General features: G+C 42.2%; 1 protein-coding gene across 1 annotated transcript; it reads left to right on the top strand.

Moving 5' to 3' along the window:
• The first annotated feature begins 12451 nt into the window (after positions 1 to 12451).
• LOC120024101 (5'-nucleotidase-like) lies at positions 12452 to 21000 on the top strand. The gene is made up of 9 exons (XM_038968240.1): positions 12452 to 12877; positions 13959 to 14181; positions 14475 to 14663; positions 15738 to 15935; positions 16884 to 17038; positions 17131 to 17239; positions 17420 to 17569; positions 19434 to 19634; positions 19972 to 21000. Exons 1-9 carry the CDS (start codon positions 12548 to 12550, stop codon positions 20136 to 20138), a joined length of 1722 nt encoding a protein of 573 aa, XP_038824168.1. The 5' UTR covers positions 12452 to 12547; the 3' UTR covers positions 20139 to 21000.
• Positions 21001 to 21410: the final 410 nt, after the last annotated feature.

Below are 21410 nucleotides of genomic sequence, written 5' to 3'. Positions count from 1 at the left end.
TTCCATCACACAGGACTGGAGGTCTCTGGGGCCGAGGAGATGTGGATGGCTCAGAGGGGGGGGGTGGGGGGGGTAAGGACATCTTGTCTGTGTGGCTTGTACGGGGTCTGAATACACACCGGGCACCCAAGGAGTTACAATCGAGTGTTTGATGTTTTTCCTCATACTAAGAGATTCTAGTCACCGGTTCATAGTTTAATCAGTGAGTAATGGCACCAGAGTGGATGCCTGCCGTTTTATGGGCTCTTAACCAACCGTGCTATTTTGTTAGTTTTTTCGCATTGTTTGTAACAGATTTTGTACATAATGTTGCTGCTACTGTCTCTTTATGACCGAAAATAGCTTCTGGACATCAGAACAGTGATTACACACCTTGAATTTGACAAATAATTTTTCTTTAATGAGTCGGACGAGAGGGATTTACTCCAGACACCCGACGAGGCCATCATCCCCTGCCATTCGCAGAATAAAAAGAAGAAGATATCGAGGAAGGAGATGAGTGGCTAATCTGTCTTTGCCATCGGTGCTATTGGCCAACGTACTATCTCTGGATAATAAAGTGAACGAACTACAAGCACGTATATCCTACCAACGGGACATTCAAAACTGTAATATCTTGTGTTTCACTGAGTCGTGGCTGAATGACGACATGAATAACATATACACTACCATTCAAAAGTCTGGGGTCACTTAGAAATGTCCTTGTTTTTTAAAGGAAAACACATTTTTGTCCATTAAAATAACATCAAATTGATCAGAAATACAGTGTAGACATTGTTAATGTTGTAAATGACTATTGTAGCTGGAAGCAGCATATTTTGAATGGAATATCTACATAGGCGTACAGAGGCCCATTATCAGCAACCATCACTCCTGTGTTCCAATGGCACGTTGTGTTAGCTAATCCAAGTTTATCATTTTAAAAGGCTAATTGATCATTAGAAAACCCCTTTGCAATTATGTTAGCGCAGCTGAAAACTGTTGTTCTGATTAAAGAAGCAATAAAACCATCCCTCTTTAGACTAGTTGAGTATCTGGAGCATCAGCATTTGTGGTTTCGATTACAGGCTCAAAATGGACAAAAACTAAAATAATTTTCTGAAACTCTATTCTATTCTTGTTCTGAGAAATGAAGGTTATTCCATGCGACATCTTGTACAACGCTGTGTACGACTCTCTTCACAGAAACTGGCTCTAACCAGAATAGAAAGAGGAATGGGAGGCCCCGGTGCAGAACTGAGCAAGAGGACAAGTGCATTAGAGTGTCTAGTTTGAGAAACAGACGCCTCACAAGTCCTCAACTGGCAGCTTCATTAAATAGTACCCGCAAAACACCAGTCTTAATGTCAACAGTGAAGAGGCGGCTCCGGGATGCTGGCCTTCTAGGCAGAGTTGCAAAGAAAAAGGCATATCTCAGACTGGTCAATAAAAATAAAAGATTAAGATCGGCAAAAGAACACAGACACTGGACAGAGGAACTCTGCCTAGAAGGCCAGCATCCTGGAGTCGCCTCTTCACTGTTGACGTTGAGACTGGTGTTCTGCTAAACAAGCAGCACCATCAAGGAAGCGGCACCATGAAGTCCAGGGAGCTCTCCAAACAAGTCAGGGACAAAGTTGTGGAGAAGTACAGATCAGGGTTGGGTCATCCCACGGAACACCATTAAATCCGTTATTAAAAATGGAAAGAGTATGGCACCACAACAAACCTGCCAAGAGAGGGCCGCCCACCAAAACTCACGGACCAGGCAAGAAGGGCATTAATCAGAGAGGCAACAAAGAGACCAAAGATAACCCTGAAGGAGCTGCAAAGTTCCACAGCGGAGATTGGAGTATCTGTCCAAAGGACCACGTTAAGCTGTACACTCCACAGAGCTGGGCTTTACGGAAGAGTGGCCAGAAAAAAAGCCATTGCTTAAAGAAAAAAAAGCAAACATGTTTGGTGTTCGCCAAAAGACATGTGGGAGACTCCCCAAACATATGGAAGAAGGTACTCTGGTCAGATGAGACTAAAATGTAGCTTTTTGGCCATCAAGGAAAATGCTATGTCTGGCGCAAACCCAACACCTCTCATCACCCCGAGAACTTGGTGGTGGCAGTATCATGCTGTGGGGATGTTTTTCATCGGCAGGGACTGGGAAACTGGTCAGAATTGAAGGAATAATGGATGGCGCTAAATACAGGGAAATTCTTGAAGGAAACCAGTTTCAGACTTACAGAGATTTGAGACTGAGGTTCACCCTCCAGCAGGACAATGACCTTAAGCATACTGCTAAAGCAACACTCGAGTGGTTTAAGGGGAACATTTAAATGTCTTGGAATGGCCTAGTCAAAGCCCAGACCTCAATCCAATTGAGAATCTGTGGTATGACTTAAATATTGCTATAGACCAGCGGAACCCTTCCAACTTGAAGGAGCTGGAGCAGTTTTGCTGCAGTTTTGCTGCAAAAATCCCAGTGGCTAGATGTACCAAGCTTATAGAGACATACCCCAAGAGACTTGCAGCTGTAATTGCTGCAATAGGTGGCTCTACAAAGTATTGACTTTGGGGGGGGTGAATAGTTATGCATGCTCAGGTTTTCTGTTTTTTTTGTTTAATTTCTTGTTTGTTTCACAAGAAAAAATATTTTTCATCTTCATATTGGTAGGCATGTTGTGTAAATCAAATGATACAAACCCCCCAAAAATCAGTTTTAATTCCAGGTTGTAAGGCAACAAAATAGAGAAAATGCCAAGGGTGGTGAGTACTTTCAAGCCACTGTAACACTGAAACATGCATGAGAGCATCAGCTGTTCCGGACAACTGTATGATCATGCTCTCCATAGCCGATGTGATTAAGACCTTTAAACAGGTAAACATTCACAAGGCAGCAGGGCCAGACAGATTACCAGGATGTGTACTCCGAGCATGCAATGACCAACTGGCAAGTGTCTTCACTGACATTTTCAACCTCTCCCTGTCTGAGTCTGTAATACCAACATGTTTCAAGCAGACCACCATAGTCCCTGTGCCCAAGAACACTAAGGTAACCTGCCTAAATGACTACCGACCCGTAGCACTCACGTCTGTAGCCATGAAGTGCTTTGAAAGGCTGGTCATGGCTCACATCAACACCATTATCCCAGAAACCCTAGACCCACTCCAATTTGCATACCGCCCCAACAGATCCACAGATTATGCAATCTCTATTGCACTCCACACTGCCCTTTCCCACCTGGACAAAAGGAACACCTATGTGAGAATGCTATTCATTGACTTCAGCTCAACACCATAGTGCCCTCAAAGTTCATCACTAAGCTAAGGACCCTGGGACTAAACACCTCCCTCTGCAACTGGATCCTGGACTTCCTAACGGGCCACCCCCAGGTGGTAAGGGTATGTAACAACACATCCGCCATGCCGATCCTCAACACGGGGGCCCCTCAGGGGTGCGTGCTCAGTCCCCTCCTGTACTCCCTGTTCACTCATGACTGCATGGCCAGGCACGACTCCAACACCATCATTAAGTTTGCCGATGACACAACAGTGGTAGGCCTGATCACCGACAACGACGAGACAGCCTATAGGGAAGGGGTCAGAGATCTGGCCGTGTGGTGCCAGGACTACAACATCTCCCTTAACGTGATCAAGACAAAAGAGATGATTGTGGACTGCAGGAAAAGGAGGACCGAGCACACCCCCATTCTCATCGATGGGGCTGTAGTGGAGCAGGTTGAGAGTTTCAAGTTCCTTGGTGTCCACATCACCAACAAACTAACATGGTCCAAGCACACCAAGACAGTCGTGAAGAGGGCATGACAAAACCTATTCCCCCTCATGAGACTGAAAAGATTTGGCATGGGTCTTCAGATCCTCAAAAGGTTCTACAGCTGCACCATCGAGAGCATCCTGACTGGTTGCATCATTGCCTGGTATGGCAACTTCCCGGCCTCAAACCCCAAGGCACGACAAAGGGTAGTGCGTACAGCCCAGTACATCACTGGGGCCAAGCTTCCTGCCATCCAGGACCTCTTTACCAGGCGGTGTCAGAGGAAGGCCCGGAAAATTGTCAAAGACTCCAGCCACCCTTGTCATAGACTGTTCTCTCTGCTACCGCAAGGCAAGCAGTACCGGAGCGCCAAGTCTAGGTCCAAGAGGCTTCTAAACAGCTTCTATCCCGGAGCCATAAGACTCCTGAACATCTAATCAAATGGCTACCCAGACTATTTGCATTGCCCCACCCCCCTATTTTACGGTGCTGCTACTCTCTGTTTATTATCTATGCATAGTCACTTTAATAACTCTACCTACAGTACATGTATATATTACCCCAATTACCTCGACTAACTGGTGCCCCCGCACATTGACTCTGTCCCGGTACCCCCTGTATATAGCCTCGCTATTATTTTTTACTGCTGCTCTTTAATTATTTGTTACTTTTATTTCTTACTTTTTAGGTGTTTTCTTAAAACTGAATTGTTGCTTAAGGGCTTGTAAGTAAGCATTTCACTGTTGTATTCGGCGCATATGACATAAAATTTGCTTTGATTTGATTTGATAATTTAGTCTGAGGAAAGAGTCAGATGTGGGAGGGTTTCTAATGCAACAGACTCTTTAAGTATCAGTAGTCATCAGGCTGAGTGCTGAAATGTTGAACGATGCAGAATCATTTGGGCACTATGTGCTAATCTTACCTCCTGTCATACAGTCAGCCCCTATAAAAGGCAAGTTAATGGACTTCTGTAATTGTTTCTATCTTGACTCTCTGACACCGCAGCACTTACTTCTCACAATTAAAATATATCAATGTTCTCCACTCATGTGCAGAGACAAGTACAGATGGTCCCAGTCAAAAGTGTATGTTTTTTCCTGCTCCTTTTAAAATGCGTAGTGTAGCTCCTAGAGTCTAGAACTAGCTATAATGAAAACATTGTTTTCTTTCTTTACTGATATACTGAACAAAAATATTAACGCAACATGTAAAGTGTTGGTCCAATGTTTCATGAGTTGAAATCAGAGATCCCAGAAATGTTCCATACTCACAAAAAGCTTATTTCTCTCAAATGTTGTGCACAAATTTGTTTACATTCCTGTTAGTGAGCATTTCTCCTTTGCCAAGATAATCCATCCACCTGACAGGTGTGGCATATTAAAAAGCTGATTAAACAGCATGATTATTACACAGGTACACCTTGTGCTGGGGACAATAAAAGCCACTCTAAAATGTTTTAAGGGAGCGGGCAATTGGCATGCTGACTACAGGAATGTCCACCAGAGCTGTTGCCAGATAATTGAATGTTAATTTCTCTACCATAAGCCGCCTCCAACTTCATTTTAGAGAATTTTGCAACTGGCCTCACAACCGCAGACCACCACATCTGGCTTCTTAACCCGCGGAATCGTCTGAGACCAGCCACCCGGACAGGTGAAGAAACTGTGGGTTTGCACAACCAAAGAATTTCTGTACAGTCTGTCAGAAGCTCATTGTCCTCACTAGGGTTTTGACCTGACTGCAGAGTGGCGTCGTAACTGACTTCAGTGGGAAAATTCTCACCTTTGATGGCAACTGGCACACTGGAGAAGTGTGCTCTTCACGGATGAATCCCGGTTTCAACTGTACCGGGCAGCGGTTTGCTGATGTCAATGTTGTGAAGAGAGTGCCCCATGCAGGCATAAGCTACGGACAACGAACACAATTTAATTTTACCGATGGCAATTTGAATGCACAGAAATATCTTGACGAGATCCCGAGGGCCATTGTCATGTCATTCATCCGCCGCCATAACCTCATGTTTCAGTAAAATCTTTGAAATTGTTGCATGTTTTTATATTTTTGTTCAGTGTACTTAAGCTCTCAAGGAGAGTGACATAGGGGTTAGGAGAAACACTTTTAAAAGTGACACCATCTCTACCATGCTGAATAGGTGGATAGAACCATATAATTAGAATGAATAGAACTTAGAAGTGAATCAGACAGGGGATATGGAACTCCCAAGCCTGATAATGAGATGCATAGAGTGAGAGAGAAATTCCATTTCTCTTCTCTTTCAGGAAATGAGGTAAGGCTATATCTGATAACATTTCATTCAACATGAAATGAAATGATCCCCTCCGACTTCATATGAACTTTTGTGATTTGGTTCTGGGGGGTTCGGTTTTATGCTCGCATAGAAATGAATATGAATCAACATTGTAATAGGACTTTGTATCAATCCTCATGTGTACTGCTTTCTGCTTAGAATTGTTTTAAATTTTGATGACATTGTCTCACATTTAATTCAGATAATGATATGTAAATTGTGCCGGGCGGATAGGATAGTGCTGTTCCACAGGAGTTCCACTGGAGTTCGGAATCCTTTTCCATCACAGAACTCATGAGTCTCAGCTTTTATCTCCTATTCAACCATTAAATTAAAATGTAATTAAATAAAATCTCCATTGATTACAAAATACGCATATGAGATCTCAGTTAGTTTGCAGCCCACTGGGAACATTATTTTTCAGACCATTTTTGTTCTACTAATTAATTTCTGCTAATAACTTTTATATTTTTCAGAGTAGCATCTGTGTACCAGTCACTGATTCATGCTGCTACCCACAAGGGTGTTCGTGGCTTAATACTTGGCAAGAAGATCGGGCAAGGCAAGAGGGCTAGTTTCCCACACCACCACCCCCATGTTCTGTAGTTGTGATGATGCCAAAGTCACTGCTTACTTTCTCCCCTTTTTTGATGTATATAAAAAATATTAGTATCCCCATGGTGACAGTTAGTCTTACTGGGGCCCGACACATGATGAAAAAGACATTACAGACAAAATGTACATACATTTAAAACATTAGCATGTGGTGTGTGTGTGTGTGCATCTATCAATTACACATACATGTCAGTACATACACACAACAAGTAGGTCACATGGGAGAGAGGCATTGTACCGTGAGGTATTGGTTTAGTCAAACAGTAAAAGTCTCATGTCACGCCCTGACCGTAGAGTTCTTTTTATTCTCTATGTTTGGTTGGTCAGGGTGTGACTCGGGTGGGAAACTCTATGTTCTTTTTTTCTATGTTTTGGCCGGGTATGGTTCTCAATCAGGGACAGCTGTCTATCGTTGTCTCTGATTGGGAATCATACTTAGGCAGCCTTTTTTCGTTTTGGATTTGTGGGTAGTTGTCTTTGTTAGTGGCATTATAGCCGAAGTAAGCTTCACGGTCGTTTCTTTGTTTTGTTGGCGACATTTATCGATAAAAGAAATGTACGCTCACCATGCTGCACCTTGGTCCGGTCATTTCCACGACGACAGCGATCGTGACATCTCAACTCAGTAAGTGATTTGAGAGGTCCAAAATCATAAAAAGCTTATAGATTTGCTAATACTGTATACAATTATATCATCCATAATTTTGTGACCATTTCAAATTAGGCTAGTAACTGATATCACTGAACTTCTCCACATGGCCAAAAGTTATTTATCACCAACGTGTTCATCAAATCAAGGAATGATCACGGAATCAAACAAAACTCAAGTTCTTCAGCTGGAAAGCTGTGATGAGGTGTCGGGAAGTCACAGCTGGCAGGTTGAAAACATATTTTCAAATGCCTTTCATGAAGAATAGGCACTAAATTCACTCCATTTCAATTCACCTCGGAAATAAAATCACAGCAGGTCTTTAGAAAAGGACGCCATCTGGCATTTTAAGACTTCATTGAGAGGGAGCTATAGTCTTTTGAGAAAGCTATTGTGTCAAAACTGTGCATCAAAAATGTTCAAAGTCTTTATGGAGAAAATTACAGCAATGCAAAAAAATGACTTCTCTCTTTGAATTTAGAGTGTCTTAGAACAAATTGTAAAATAACAGCTTTGGTTTCCCTTTGACGACATGTTCCTTTTCAACTCCTCCTGTCTCAATCTCACACCCTTAGCCCCTCCAGCTATCATTTCTGACAGTCTCAGTACCTCATCACTCTATCATTCCTCCAACCCCTTTACTTTTTGGAGAGTTCTGTTTCATCCTCCCTTTCCGCCCACCCAAGTCTGGATGGGGGGCAAGAACAAGAACATGCAGTAATGCACAGCAGGTCATTTCATCACTCTATTTCAACCCATAGTTCCCTAGGAGCCCAGCAACAATTGAATTCCTCACCAAGTGCTCTTCGTCCTTTGGCCTCATCAATCATCATTCATATCGAGCAGGTCCTCTTCCTCACCTATTCAGAACAAGGCTTATGGGCCCTGGTCAAAAGTAGTGCACTAAAAAGGTATATGGTGCCATTTGGGATGCACACCATGTCAACAACATGGGGTTAATCTTCAACTGAGGACATGGACAGGTACGTGAGGATAACAGGCCTGCTCTTGACTGGTAAACCCATTCATGATTGGCTACAGGGCCTTCTATGAAATGCCATGGTCATTCATTCATTGTTTGTAAGATTGGACCACTGACCCTTATCACCAACACTATCATTATAGGTAGTCATATTAAGGCTGGTGTATGAGAGGGTTGGCCAATGGCCATCAGTACGAAATAGAGTTATTTCTAATGGAAGGACTCCCTCTCCACATGGTGCCTCCACTCTCTCTTTCTCTCTCAGTCTCAGCCTATAGTGAAACGTACTCGTGCAGGTCTTTGTGTTTTTCATTTGTCATTTGTGTTGAATGTGAAGTGGGAAGGTGAGAGAGACTGTCAGTGTGCAAGCTCACACACACAGATCATCATTCATTTGGTGAGCAGCTGTTATAGAAAAACAGGGACTCTTGAGAAGCTGTCAAATGTTCTGTGAATTGTTTCAGCCATTACATTTTTCATCTAACATCAGGCTTGGCTTTCATTTAAAATATCCAGTGAAGTAGTAGTCTGTATTATTTGAACGGTCACCATATCTGTTTGTATCTGGTGGTGGTAGGTGCTGGTACGACACGGTTGTTAGCCCTGTAACACATCAAAACAGTCCCACATGCAGCGTACCTCATCTCTGGGTAAAGCTACATATCTCCATGAATTAATGTTTACTGCCACCTTGTGCGTCAAAGGTGCCCCTGCAGTATGTCTAACTAATAACACTATCATTTCTCTACGATTTTCAAAGTATTGGAACATACCAAATAAAGGTTTAGTAAATGTGTAATAAATAGCCACAGAAGAGGTAGTGGTGACGGATAATGGGACAAATTATCTTAAAAACACAGGATTATTATGGAAACAATTGCCGGTATGTATTTCCGGTTTCCAAGACACAGATTAAGCCTAGTCCTGAACTAATAAGAATGTCCAATGGAGAATCTCTATTGAAAGTGTCAGGGTAATTGACCCTAAAGGTCTACAACATGAAAAAAGAGCCATTACACTGGAACCACTAACAGCAGAGATCCATATAGCACATTGGGGGCGATGAAACAACAGAAGCCCATTCATTTTAAATGAAGGAAGCCAAGTGGGTGGGGGGACCGTTGGGCCATGCGAGCATGGGCGAGGGACTAAAGTTGGAGAAAGTTTAACTTTATTCAAATATTCTGCAACATCGTGTATGGTTGACCAATCGAAGGTCACTATAGCTTCCAGCCCCTACTGGGTTGGCTGTTTCCACTGGGCACAGACGTCAGTTCTATCATTCAGCCTACAGTAGCAGCCAATGTGTGGTGTTCAATGTATGCCTACATTCCATGAGACTGTAAAAAAAAAACATGCAGGGCTTGACATGAACCTGTTTATCCACCTGTTCTTCATACAAGGTGACTGAAAATGTTGCTGTGTTTGATGCAAGAAACCACTTTACAAAATAAAATTCATTATTATTACCATACCATTATTACAGAGAATCCGACAAGTTATGTTACCCTCTGCCTATTGGCTACTTAGCTTATTCAAGCCTGTCTCAAAATACAACAGTGCCCCTTTAGACAAAAAAAACTCTACCCAACTCGCTTTTCAAAGATGTCTAGAAATGTACACATTTTGTGCTCTTGTAGGAAGCAATCACTCCCCTATTGCTGACTACAAATGATCTATAACTGGGCTAATAACTCACTAACTAGCAAAGGATATGAACAAATATGCACAGGCGCATCTACTCACGACCGCTCATTCTGTAAACAGTCCAGTTCAAAGTGAATGGCACAGATCCATATATGGCAATGGTCTACTTGCATATAGGTCTACTGCAGGTCTGATTGGTTATGCCGCACCGGTCTGTGTATGTGTGTCAATGCAATAGAATTCTACTTCGATGTGTTCTGCCAACAACAAAATATCTTGCATAGTTATTCGTTTTGCAAACTAATTCTTGCATAATTCATTTTGTTTTTGGTATGTTCATTGAAAGTGGCTAATACTGCGTTGATTCAATCATAATTCCCACCTTAAAGGGAAACGTTCATAGTGTTAACTAAGGCGAAAAACTCTAGCATAGCTTAGAGAGAATATTGGTCCCAAATGGGCCCTGGTCAAATGTAGTGTGCTACATAGGGAATAGAGTGCCATTTGGGACGCATCCACACTGCTACTTATTTACTGATAGAAAAAAACTTTTGTGTTACCCTACTCATCAGCACATACTGTACCAGCATACTGTAGCCAACTCTCCTGTTATGATATCACCTCAAGCCCAAGACAAACTATTACTGGTAGTTCTGGTCCATGTTCATTATATGCCTCTGTCAGCAGACATAAGAGAAAATGTGTTTGTGAGCAATAATTGTAGCAATACAGCAGTATGCAAGGAGTATGATTATTGCCTCCACCGTTTGTGGTGATGAGTCTGCAGACTTTGTCATTTTTACAGACGTGGCACAGAGTATCTGGTATTTAAACATAAATATTTATTGGGAGTTGTACATTTAAAAAAAGTGACTCTCCCTGTACAGCAGTGGTATTCAAACTTTTTCAGTGGGGACCACATTTTTTCCACCAGAATATATATTTTTACATCAATAAATAACCTTCAATTCATCAAATGTTAATCTCTTATCAAAATTAAATAAAACCATAAAACAATGTTACTCAATAACCCCACTGCAGTTCCTCTAGGGGGTTACGACCCCGACTTTCAAATACCACTGCTGTATTTAAGACATTAAGCAATAAGGCCTGAGGGGGTGTGGTATATGAACAATATACCACCGCTAAGGGCTGTTCTTATGCACGACGCAACGCGAAGTTGTTAAATGCGGAAGACACATTTCAGTTGAATACATTCAGTTGGACCATATACCACAAACCCCCAAAGCGCCTTATTGCTATTATAAACTGGTTACCAACATGAGAACAGTAAAGAAATATGTTTTGTAATACACGTGGTATTTGGTCTGATATACCACGTCTTTCAGCCAATCAACATTCAGAGCTCGACCGCCCAGTATATAATGTTTAATCTATTGTTCTACATGAGTATACCAGTAGCAGCCCACACATACAGTTGAAGTCGAAAGTTTACATACACCTTAGCCAAATGCCTTTAAACTCAGTTTTCACAATTCCTGACATTTAATCCTGGTAAAAATTCCCTGTCTTAGGTCAGTTAGGATCACCACTTTATTTTAAGAATGTGAAATGTCAGAATAATAGTAGAGAGATTGCTTTTATTTCTTTAATCACATTCTCAGTGGGTCAGAAGTTTACATGCACTCAATTAGTATTTGGTAGCATTGCCTTTAAATTGTTTAACTTGGGTCAAACGTTTCGGGTAGACTTCCACAAGCTTCCCACAATAAGTTGGGTGAATTTTGGCCCATTCCTCCTGACAGAGCTGGTGTAACTGAATCAGGTTTGTAGGCCTCCTTGCTCGCACACGCTTTTTCAGTTCTGCCCACATATTTTCTATAGGATTGAGGTCAGGGCTTTGTGATGGCCACTCCGAAACCTTGACTTTGTTGTCCTTAAGCCATTTTGCCACAACTTTGGAAGTATGCTTGGGGTCATTGTCTATTTGGAAGACCTATTTGCGACCAAGCTTTAACTTTGCGACCAAGCTTTAAGTGTATGTAAACTTCTGACTTCAACTGTAAACAGATACTGGTTAGAGGAGGGAGAGAGTGGAGTGACTGCAAAGAGGAGTGGTGCATGTCTAAATGTCTGCTTAATCTTTATGCTGTAATGCATGGCAGCGGGAAGATGCTTTGGGGTGGTGTGCTGTCGATTGGTTGGGGTGGGGGGAATTTTTGTCAATTAGTATTTTTCTCTGCTCATACAGGCGTAATAAAGGCCGAGTGCAGTAATTTGGTGAGAACATTTTTTTATTTTAAATTGTGATTAATCAGGGGGTGCTTCAGCACCCCTACATCCTGTGGCTGCCATAATTCAGTTTGTGGGTGGTGATTGAATTGAACAATTCAGATAGCAGGAAATGTTCTTCATATGCTGTATACACCTCTGTGGTAAAAGCTAAGAAGACACTACAATATTATAACTATAGAATGTGTACATGGGAAGGCACAATCTTTTGCCCAGATTACTCTCTCTCTCTTAAATGCTACGATCGGAGAAGAACAGTGTCCACGCCTTCTGGTGTAGTCACTGAAAGTAGGGGGATAACTTCAGTGTCCTAATACACTGCGCTGGCAACGAGCAGATAAAATGGGAGTGCGTGAGCCGGTGAAGAGCATTTTATTCTACCTTTGCATCTGTAGTCATGTTTGTACTGAAGAGTGGGAACTCACGCTGCTTCATACCAACGATGTCCACGCACGGGTTGAGGAGACAAGCAAGGACTCCGGCAAATGCACCAAGCCTCCGTGTTTTGCCGGGGTGGCACGGAGATTTACGAAAATAAAGGAGATCCGGAACCGAGAGAGAAATGTGATGCTGCTGGATGCAGGCGATCAATTTCAAGGAACCGTTTGGTTTAATGTCTATAAGGGAGCAGAGGCTGCACATTTTATGAACAAACTTGGCTACGATGCAATGGTAAGCCGTTTAGTCCTAGTTAGGTAAGAATTAATATTAATATGGGCTCGTGTTGGGGTACTCAACTACTATTTGAGAAGGTCCGGTCACACACATTTCCTAGGTGGCAAAGGTCCTGATAGATATTGTAATTTATCGGTGTAGTAACATATGATACCTGAGTGACAGAATCAATGGGGGCCCCCTGGCAGTCGAGGCCTCTGGGCACATAATCTGGCAATGATAACTACAAGATTTAGATAGCTGGTTAGCCTAACTAGCTAACATGGGCTGGTAGTTGATCCACTGAACATTTCTGACAGTTTATGAAAAGCTCTCTAAGGTCTGTCAGTGAATGAGATAGCAAAACATTTTGTCATTTTACCTTTTGCATTCTACGATACAACTCTCAACAGCAGTAGCCTAAATTGAAAGCCCCCCCAACAAAAAGATACAGGTACAATGGGGACATCTGTGATGTACAAGGGACAGGTAACCTGGAGTAAGGTGTCAATGAGGTAGTGGGTAAAACTAGTCCTGACAAAGGACTACAATTCCCAGTGTGACACTGGCCCGGGAATAATTCCAGGCATCTTCATATTATGTTTAGGAAGCCAACCCCAGGATATGTCCAATCACAAATGTTTTTAATTCCATCAGTTGTTAGTAGACATGTAGCCTCTACTCCTATGCTCCGCTAACCAGGGGAGGTGGAAGCCTGTGGCAGAGGCTAGTAGACATTAGATGAGGACAAATATTACTTTTGATTCGATTAGATATAATCTAAAAATATGTTTGTTTGTTTTCTAAGATGAACTTGGCAGCACAATAACTACTGAACATTATGGCTGATTTGTTGCACACTTTGTTAACAGGTGAAATATTGGGGATGACTTTTACCTTTGTTTTGATTACACAGGAGGTTGGTGGCACCTTAATTGGGGTAGATGAGCTTGTGGTAATGGCTGGAGCGGAATAGATGGAATGGTATCAAACACATGGTTTTCATGTGTTTGATGCCATTCCATTTACTCCGTTTCAGACAATATTATGAGCCTTCCTCCCCTAAGCAGCCTCCTGTGGTTTTGAACTGTCTTTATAGGCTCTGGGGAATCATGAGTTTGACAATAAAGTGGAGGGACTTATCAAGCCGTTTCTCCAGGAAGTGAATTGCACAGTCCTCAGTGCTAACATCAAAGCAGACGACACACTAGCACCACGCATCAGTGGCCTTTATTTCCCTTATAAGGTATTTGATGTGGACTCTAAGAAAGTGGGCGTGGTGGGATACACATCAAAGGAGACGCCTGCTCTGTCACAAACAGGTATAATTGATTGAAGTTCTAGCTCCTCTTCATCCATCTTCCTCTCTTAAAATCTCTTTCTCTTTTCCTCAATCCCTCTGTCCTCTATTGAGCTTCACTTAATACATTGTTATTCATATTCAGGCATTCTCTCCTCACAATAATCCATATTGATCACTTTGTCCAGGTTGCTTCATATTTGCTTCCTATTTTTGTTTTGAAGCAAATATGATTTTGAGATGCCTTTCCATACGTAGTTACATTTGAGGATGACCCTCGTGTAAAACCATTTTTTGTTCCCCATTCTGTTGCAGGACCTAATTTAGTGTTTGAGGATGAGATTGATGCCCTCCAGCTCCAGGTTGACAAACTAATCACTTTGGGGGTAAACAAGATTATCGCCCTTGGTCACTCTGGCTTCGTTACAGACAAAGAAATAGCCAGAAGGGTAAAGGGTGTGGATGTGGTCATCGGAGGACATAGTAACACCTTTCTGTACACAGGTATGCATAATGTTTGCTATAGGCTACTTTTCTTATTTACAATCATAGTAGCTAGCCGCTGTAATTCTTCAGAACACCATCTGGTAAACTGTCATCGTTTTTGTAAGGAGCCTACAGTTGATTTATTCCAGAACTGAACATGTGTCCCTGGCTGTCTTCAGTTTTCAAATCAAATCCAACTTTACTTGTCACATGCGCCGAATACAACAAGTGTAGACTTTAACATGAAATGCTTACTTACAAGCCCTTAACCAACAGTGCAGTTCAAGAAGAGAAGTGATCCAAGTGATCCAACAGTGAAATCAAGTAACAACAACAGATTGGAAATGTAAATGAACGCACCAGAGTTTTCCTTCTAACCTCAGCACCATAGAAAGTCCAAAACAACGTAGCATGTTTTATGTCCAATCAAAAGGAAATAAATTCTGCTTCCAGTCCTGTCAAGGAAGTAGGTCTACTAATAGCTCAGCCAACACACTAACCATGCTGTTTCTGCTACACATGCAGTAGATGTATGTACATTATGCCTCAGCAGCTCTTGGCCCATGACTGTGACCATCTCATCCTTAGTGCAATTTCAAAAAGCTGAAACGATGAGTATCTGCCACCTGCCTTACCTGCTCTCCGGTGATGCCAATCATAGCCTTACTCTTTGTTAACTTGAGCTGTGCTGCTAACCGCTTTTTCCACAGCAGCAGCCATAATTAATGTTGGAATGTTTTGTTAGGGCCATTAAACTGTCTGGTTCCCACACCTGCACATTCAATAAACTGTAGGGGAGAGTGGGTTAAGTTGAGCCAGAGAGGACTAAGGGACTAAGGGAGGGACTAAGAGAGTGATTAAATAATTGCTATAAGGTTTCCCTTTGAACGGAGGCCTATACAGTTCACTTATGTGGTGGGAAAGCACAGAAATTAGCAATGCAAGAAGACTGCATTGAATCTTTATTCACCCCACAGTCATTTAGGTGTTGTATAAATTGCAACGCTGTTTTCTTACGCATGAGTACAATGCAACTGATGACTGATATTAACAATGTTAATCAATTCAATGGTTTACATTCACCGTTTCTAGGAAAACAGCCTTCCTCTGAGATCCCGGCAGGTCCCTACCCGGTCATAGTAAGGTCAGAGGGTGGGCGTGACGTCCCTGTGGTGCAGGCCTTTGCCTTTGGGAAATATCTGGGTTACCTCAAGGTTACGTTTGACGAAGCTGGCAACGTGCTCCAGTCCACAGGCAACCCCATTCTTCTGGACAGCTCTGTACCAGAGGGTGAGTACAGTACTGCTGAGTAAAATGAGGGGAAGTTGACAGTAAGTGCATCCCAAATGGCACCATATTCCCTATATAGTGCACTACTTTTGACCAGGACCCATAGGCACCCTTTCTTCAGAACACCTGCATCTGGTAAAACTGTCTGTCAGAACTGAACATGAAAGCAACAACAACAGACTGGAAATGTAATTGAAAGCACCAGATGTTTCCCTCTAACCTCAGCACCATAGAAACTCCATAACAACATAGCCTGTTTCATGTCCAATCAAAGCACATAAATTCTACCTCTACTCCTGTCAAGGAAGTAGTTCTGGTCAAAAGTAGTGCACTATATAGGGAATAGGATGCCATTTGGGACGTACACAGTGAAATGGACTTCAATTGCATCAGCAGTGAGTGCATGGTGATATACAGTAGTTGTATACTTGTAGTGCATGGTGATATACAGTAGTTGTATACTTGTAGTGCATGGGGATATACAGTAGTTGTATACTTGTAGTGCATGGGGATATACAGTAGTTGTATACTTGTAGTGCATGGGGATATACAGTAGTTGTATACTTGTAGTGCATGGGGATATACAGTAGTTGTATACTTGTAGTGCATGGGGATATACAGTAGTTGTATACTTGTAGTGCATGGGGATATACAGTAGTTGTATACTTGTAGTGCATGGGGATATACAGTAGTTGTATACTTGTAGTGCATGGGGATATACAGTAGTTGTATACTTGTAGTGCATGGTGATATTTTATTTATACTGTAATATATCAGTAGTATGTCTCTGTCCACTGTCACTATCTTAATACAATGATAAGCATGAGTTCACCATGAAAACGTCAACACTGTTATTATCACTATCAGGATCATTATAATGTACACACGCATTAGAATTCTTATATTGTATGGAGTATATAGTAAGTGTATATGATTCCGTTTTGTCAGACCCCAGTATTCTGGCTGAAGTCAACGAGTGGAAAAAGGCCCTGGCCAATTACTCCTCCCAGTATGTGGGGGAGACCTTGGTGTATCTCAATGGAACGTTTGAAGAGTGCAGGTTCCGAGAATGCAACCTGGGAAACCTAATCTGTGACGCTATGGTGAGGTAGTAGTATTCAGAAAAGCTAACCAAAGCAGGTACCTTTGGGCCAGTCTGTAACCTACTGAAATCCTCTCTGTTTTTTCGCTGTAGGTACACCACAACATTAAATATGCAGATGAGCTTCAATGGAACCATGTTAGCTCCTGCATCCTCCAAGGGGGATCGATACGGTCATCCATAGATGAGCGGAGTCGAAACGGTGTGTGTGCCTTTATGGGTCCGTTTCCTGGACACAGATTAAGCATAATCTTGGACAAAAAAAATATTTTCAATTTCTCCAGGACTAGTCTTAATGTGTCCAGGAAACTGGCCCTGTGTGTTTAAGAGAGAATAAACTCCAGCAATGGCTGAGGAAACTGAGTGAAATGTCTTTTATTAGGTTCCATTACGATGGAGGACCTCATTGCTGTGTTGCCGTTTGGAGGCACCTATGATCTGGTTCAGCTGAAGGGATCTACTCTGAGGAAGGCTTTTGAGCACTCCGTCAGGAGATATGGAGGGAACACAGGGGAATTCCTTCAAGTATCAGGTATCAGACACTGTTTTATTTTAATTGGTACAGAGGGTCACAATATGACATCATCCAGGGGCAGTTACGCTGAGTGTACAAAACATTAGGAGCATCTTCCTAATATTGAGTTGCACCCCCCTTTGCCCTCAGAACAGCCTCATTCGTCTGGGAATAGACTACAAAGGGTCGAAAGCATTCCACAGGGATGCTGGCCAATGTTGACTCCAACAACTAATGCTACTGAGCCAGATGTCTGTGTCAGGGCAGAAGCTCCAGGTGGTATCTGATTTTAAGTACCTTGGCATCATACTTGATTCCGACCTCTCTTTTATAAAGCAGGTGAAAAAGGTAATTCAAATAACCAAATTCAACCGAGCTAATTTATGATTTATACGAAATTTTACAGAGGTAGCAAAACTGTACTTCAAATCTATGATACTCCCCCACTTAACATACTGCTTGACTAGTTGGGCCCAAGCTTGCTGTACAACATTAAAACCCATTCAGTCTGTCTACAAACAGGCTCTCAAAGTGCTTGATAGGAAGCCCAATAGCCATCATCACTGTTACATCCTCAGAAATCATGAGGTCCTGAGTTGGAAAAATCTTGTGCAATACACCGACGCATGTCTTGTATTCAAGATCGGAAATGGCCTGACTCCCCCTCCACTCAGTACTTTTGTTAAACAGAAAACCCAAACATATGGCAGCAGATCCACAAGGTCTGCCATGAGAGGTGACTGTATAGTTCCCTTAAGGAAAAGCACCTTTAGTCAATCTGCTTTCTGTGAGAGCTTCCCATGTCTGGAATACACTGCCATCAGACACACATAACTGCTACCTATCACACTTTCACAAAAAACATGGCTAAAGGTCAATCAGATTTGTGAACATAATCCCTAGTTGTGTATTGCCGCTTTCCATGTTGTCTGTAGCTTATGAGGTGTGGAAACACTTTGTTGCTTTTATGGATTTTGTCTTGTTGCTTTTTGTGCTATTTTGCGCTGTCTACATCTTACTTGTTCTATGTTGCTCTGCGTGTGCTCAATGATTGTCTGTATTGTTATTGTAATTGTTTTTAATAACCTGCCCAGGGACTGTGGTTGAAAATTAGCCGTCTGGCTAAAACCGGCACTTTTACTGAAACGTTGATTAATGTATACTGTCCCTGTAAAAATAAACTCAACTCAATGCTTCCCACAGTTGTGTCAAGCTGGCTGGATGTCCTTTGAGTGGTGGACCAATCTTTTTTTTTTTTTTTTATCTTAATGATTTTTTAAAACATACAATCTACCCGCAGTGAAGCCGCTCAACATTTCAGTCATCTGGCAGACGCTCCAGAGCAATCCACAGGAGCAACCAGGGTCAAGTGCCCCGCTCAAAGGCAAATCGACAGATCCCCCACTTTGTCGAATCGGAGACCTCAACCATCCAAGACTCCCCCACAGATCATTCTTGATACACACAGGAAACTGTTGAGCATGAAAAACCCAGCAGTGTTGCAGTTCTTGACACAAACCGGTGCGCCTGGCACTTACTACCATACCCCATTCAAAGGCACTTAAGTCTGTCTTGATCATTCACCCTCTGAATGGCACATATACACAATCCATGTCTCAAGGCCTAAAAATCCTTCTTTAACTTGTCTCCTCCCCTTCATCTACACTGATTGAAGTGGAACACTCAGTGTGTCTCTAGTAGCTGTCTATCCCCAAGAGCCTGTGCACCTTTATTGAATTTAGTTTTTGTTACATATTGGTTACATAAGTTAGGTCCAGCAACAGATTGAGGAACCTACATGAGGGAGAGGAATGAGGACAGGTGTTTGGTCTCCCGCTGTGTTTTGGACTAATTTTATTTCCCTCTTGTACAATTTCAATAGGATTTCATGTAGAGTATGATATGTCGAGGCCCCCTGGGGAGCGCGCTAGGAGTATTAGTGTGCTCTGTACGGACTGCCGAGTGCCTGTCTATGAGCCTCTGGATGACAGAAGGCTATACAAGGTGGTCCTGCCCTCATACATGGTGGAAGGAGGAGACGGATTCTCCATGATTAAAGAGGAGAACCTGAAACATGACAGCGGTGAGCTCACAGAACTGAACAGATTAAAACACTATGGTTATGTCCTAAATGGTACCCTATTCCCTGTATAGTGCACTACTTTTGACCAGGGTCCCGGTCAAAGGTAGTGCACTACATAGGGCACAGGAAGGAAAGAGTGCCATTTGCGACGTAGACAATCTATCTCTATGGGTGAGCTCCTCTCTGCAGACTCAACTTCCTTATGAACAGGAACCCTTTGGTCATTTTCTGTTGTACAACCATTACAGACCAAGCAATGTTGGTGAACTGTTGCATGAGGGTTGAAAATTAAAATGTTCTTGACGTCACAAACTATCTGTGTCTGTTTCTCTTTCAGGTGACATGGACATATCGGTGGTGGCCAGCTACATTGCTGAGAGGAAGAAGGTGCATCCGGCTATAGAGGGACGTATCAAGATTTCCAACTCAGCTTCAGGAGGGCCTGGTCACATGGCTCTGTTAATCATGCTGGGGCTAGTGATGGCTCTGTTTGGGAGACTATGAGAGATCCCTGGCTGCAATCATGATGCAAAGCTCACCATTGGATATATTCCTCTCACCAACAGCATTCAAGGGAAGAGCTCAACTCTAGTTAGTCTATTGAGTACAAATTGAACAGGGATATGGTGAATGGATATTTCACCAATGCTCTCAGATATTTCTTTATAAATACTGCAGTTTGATATGAAATTCGCTATTGAAACTTCAGGGAAAATACTGTAAATGTATTATCCTATGGCTAAAACTAGAAATGATGCACTGGTAAGTCTCGTGTACAGTAGCTGCTGTCAAGCTCTTGGTCTGCGATCCAGTTAGAGTACATAAGCAAATGTATTTTTATGCTCAAACAGATGACCGGTGCTTGTTTAAGTGTGTGCCCTTGGCAGAGCCTGCTTAACCAGCATTAGGACTGAAGCGTTACAGATTTTGGGATAGAAATGTAAAGGTAATTTCCGATTGAGCCGACATATGCAGTCTCCGCTAACGGAGGACATTACCTTTAAATGTCAATCACGCTGTAACAACGAAAGTCCATGATACGGATAGAATAGACTTTGTTTATGGGATAGGGTGTCCAAACACAGAGCTCCAGAATAGTTTTGTCAATATTTTGAAGCTCTTTTAGACATGAAATATAAATCTCTCAAGGTGGGATAAACAAGTTGGCGATCAACCTTTTGTAAACATTTAGAGAAACTCTATTTACAGGACATACCCACTCAAAGTAATGAGGTAGCAGGAAACTGATACACTTGGTATTCTTAATTCACACAGGAAACTGCTGAGCGTGAAAAACCCAGCAGCGTTGCAGTTCTTGACACAAACCGGTGCGCCCAGCACCCTAATACCATACCCCGTTCAAAGGCACTGAAATATTTTGTCTTGATCATTCACTGATTCAAGTGGATTTAACAAGTGACATCAATAAGGGATCCTAGCTTTCACCTGGTCATGGAAAGAACAGGTGTTCTTCATGTTTTGTACACCAAAGAGGGAATGTTTTTCTGAGTTGTAATTTCTAAATAGCCTATGATAAATTGTGACCTCTAACATTTTATATTTGGTGTTGTGATATTGCAACAAGGTTGGTAATAGTACAATATACTGATATGATGTACCTAAAGCCTGAAGGTTATACAGGTAAATGAACAAACTGTTCTCCTTACTGTTTTTTGAACGTCTAGCAGCTATTTCGCCAAATGTAACAATTCAACAGTAACGCTGTTACTTAAAAATACCAATAAATTGTCATGCCCCCCCCCCCAAAAAAAGAGC

The sequence above is a fragment of the Salvelinus namaycush genome, chromosome 29 (genome assembly GCF_016432855.1).
Source record: "Salvelinus namaycush isolate Seneca chromosome 29, SaNama_1.0, whole genome shotgun sequence".
NCBI classification, from domain to species: Eukaryota; Metazoa; Chordata; class Actinopteri; order Salmoniformes; family Salmonidae; genus Salvelinus; species Salvelinus namaycush.
This window is presented reverse-complemented; position numbering and strand designations above follow the sequence as displayed.

Excerpts from the sequence above, each read along its gene's own strand:
- LOC120024101 (XM_038968240.1), top strand. The coding sequence starts at position 12,548 with ATGGGAGTGCGTGAGCCGGTGAAGAGCATTTTATTCTACCTTTGCATC. Across the intron at positions 14,664-15,737 it reads TAACACCTTTCTGTACACAG|GAAAACAGCCTTCCTCTGAG; the intron begins GTATGCATAATG and ends CACCGTTTCTAG. Across the intron at positions 19,635-19,971 it reads GAACCTGAAACATGACAGCG|GTGACATGGACATATCGGTG; the intron begins GTGAGCTCACAG and ends TTTCTCTTTCAG.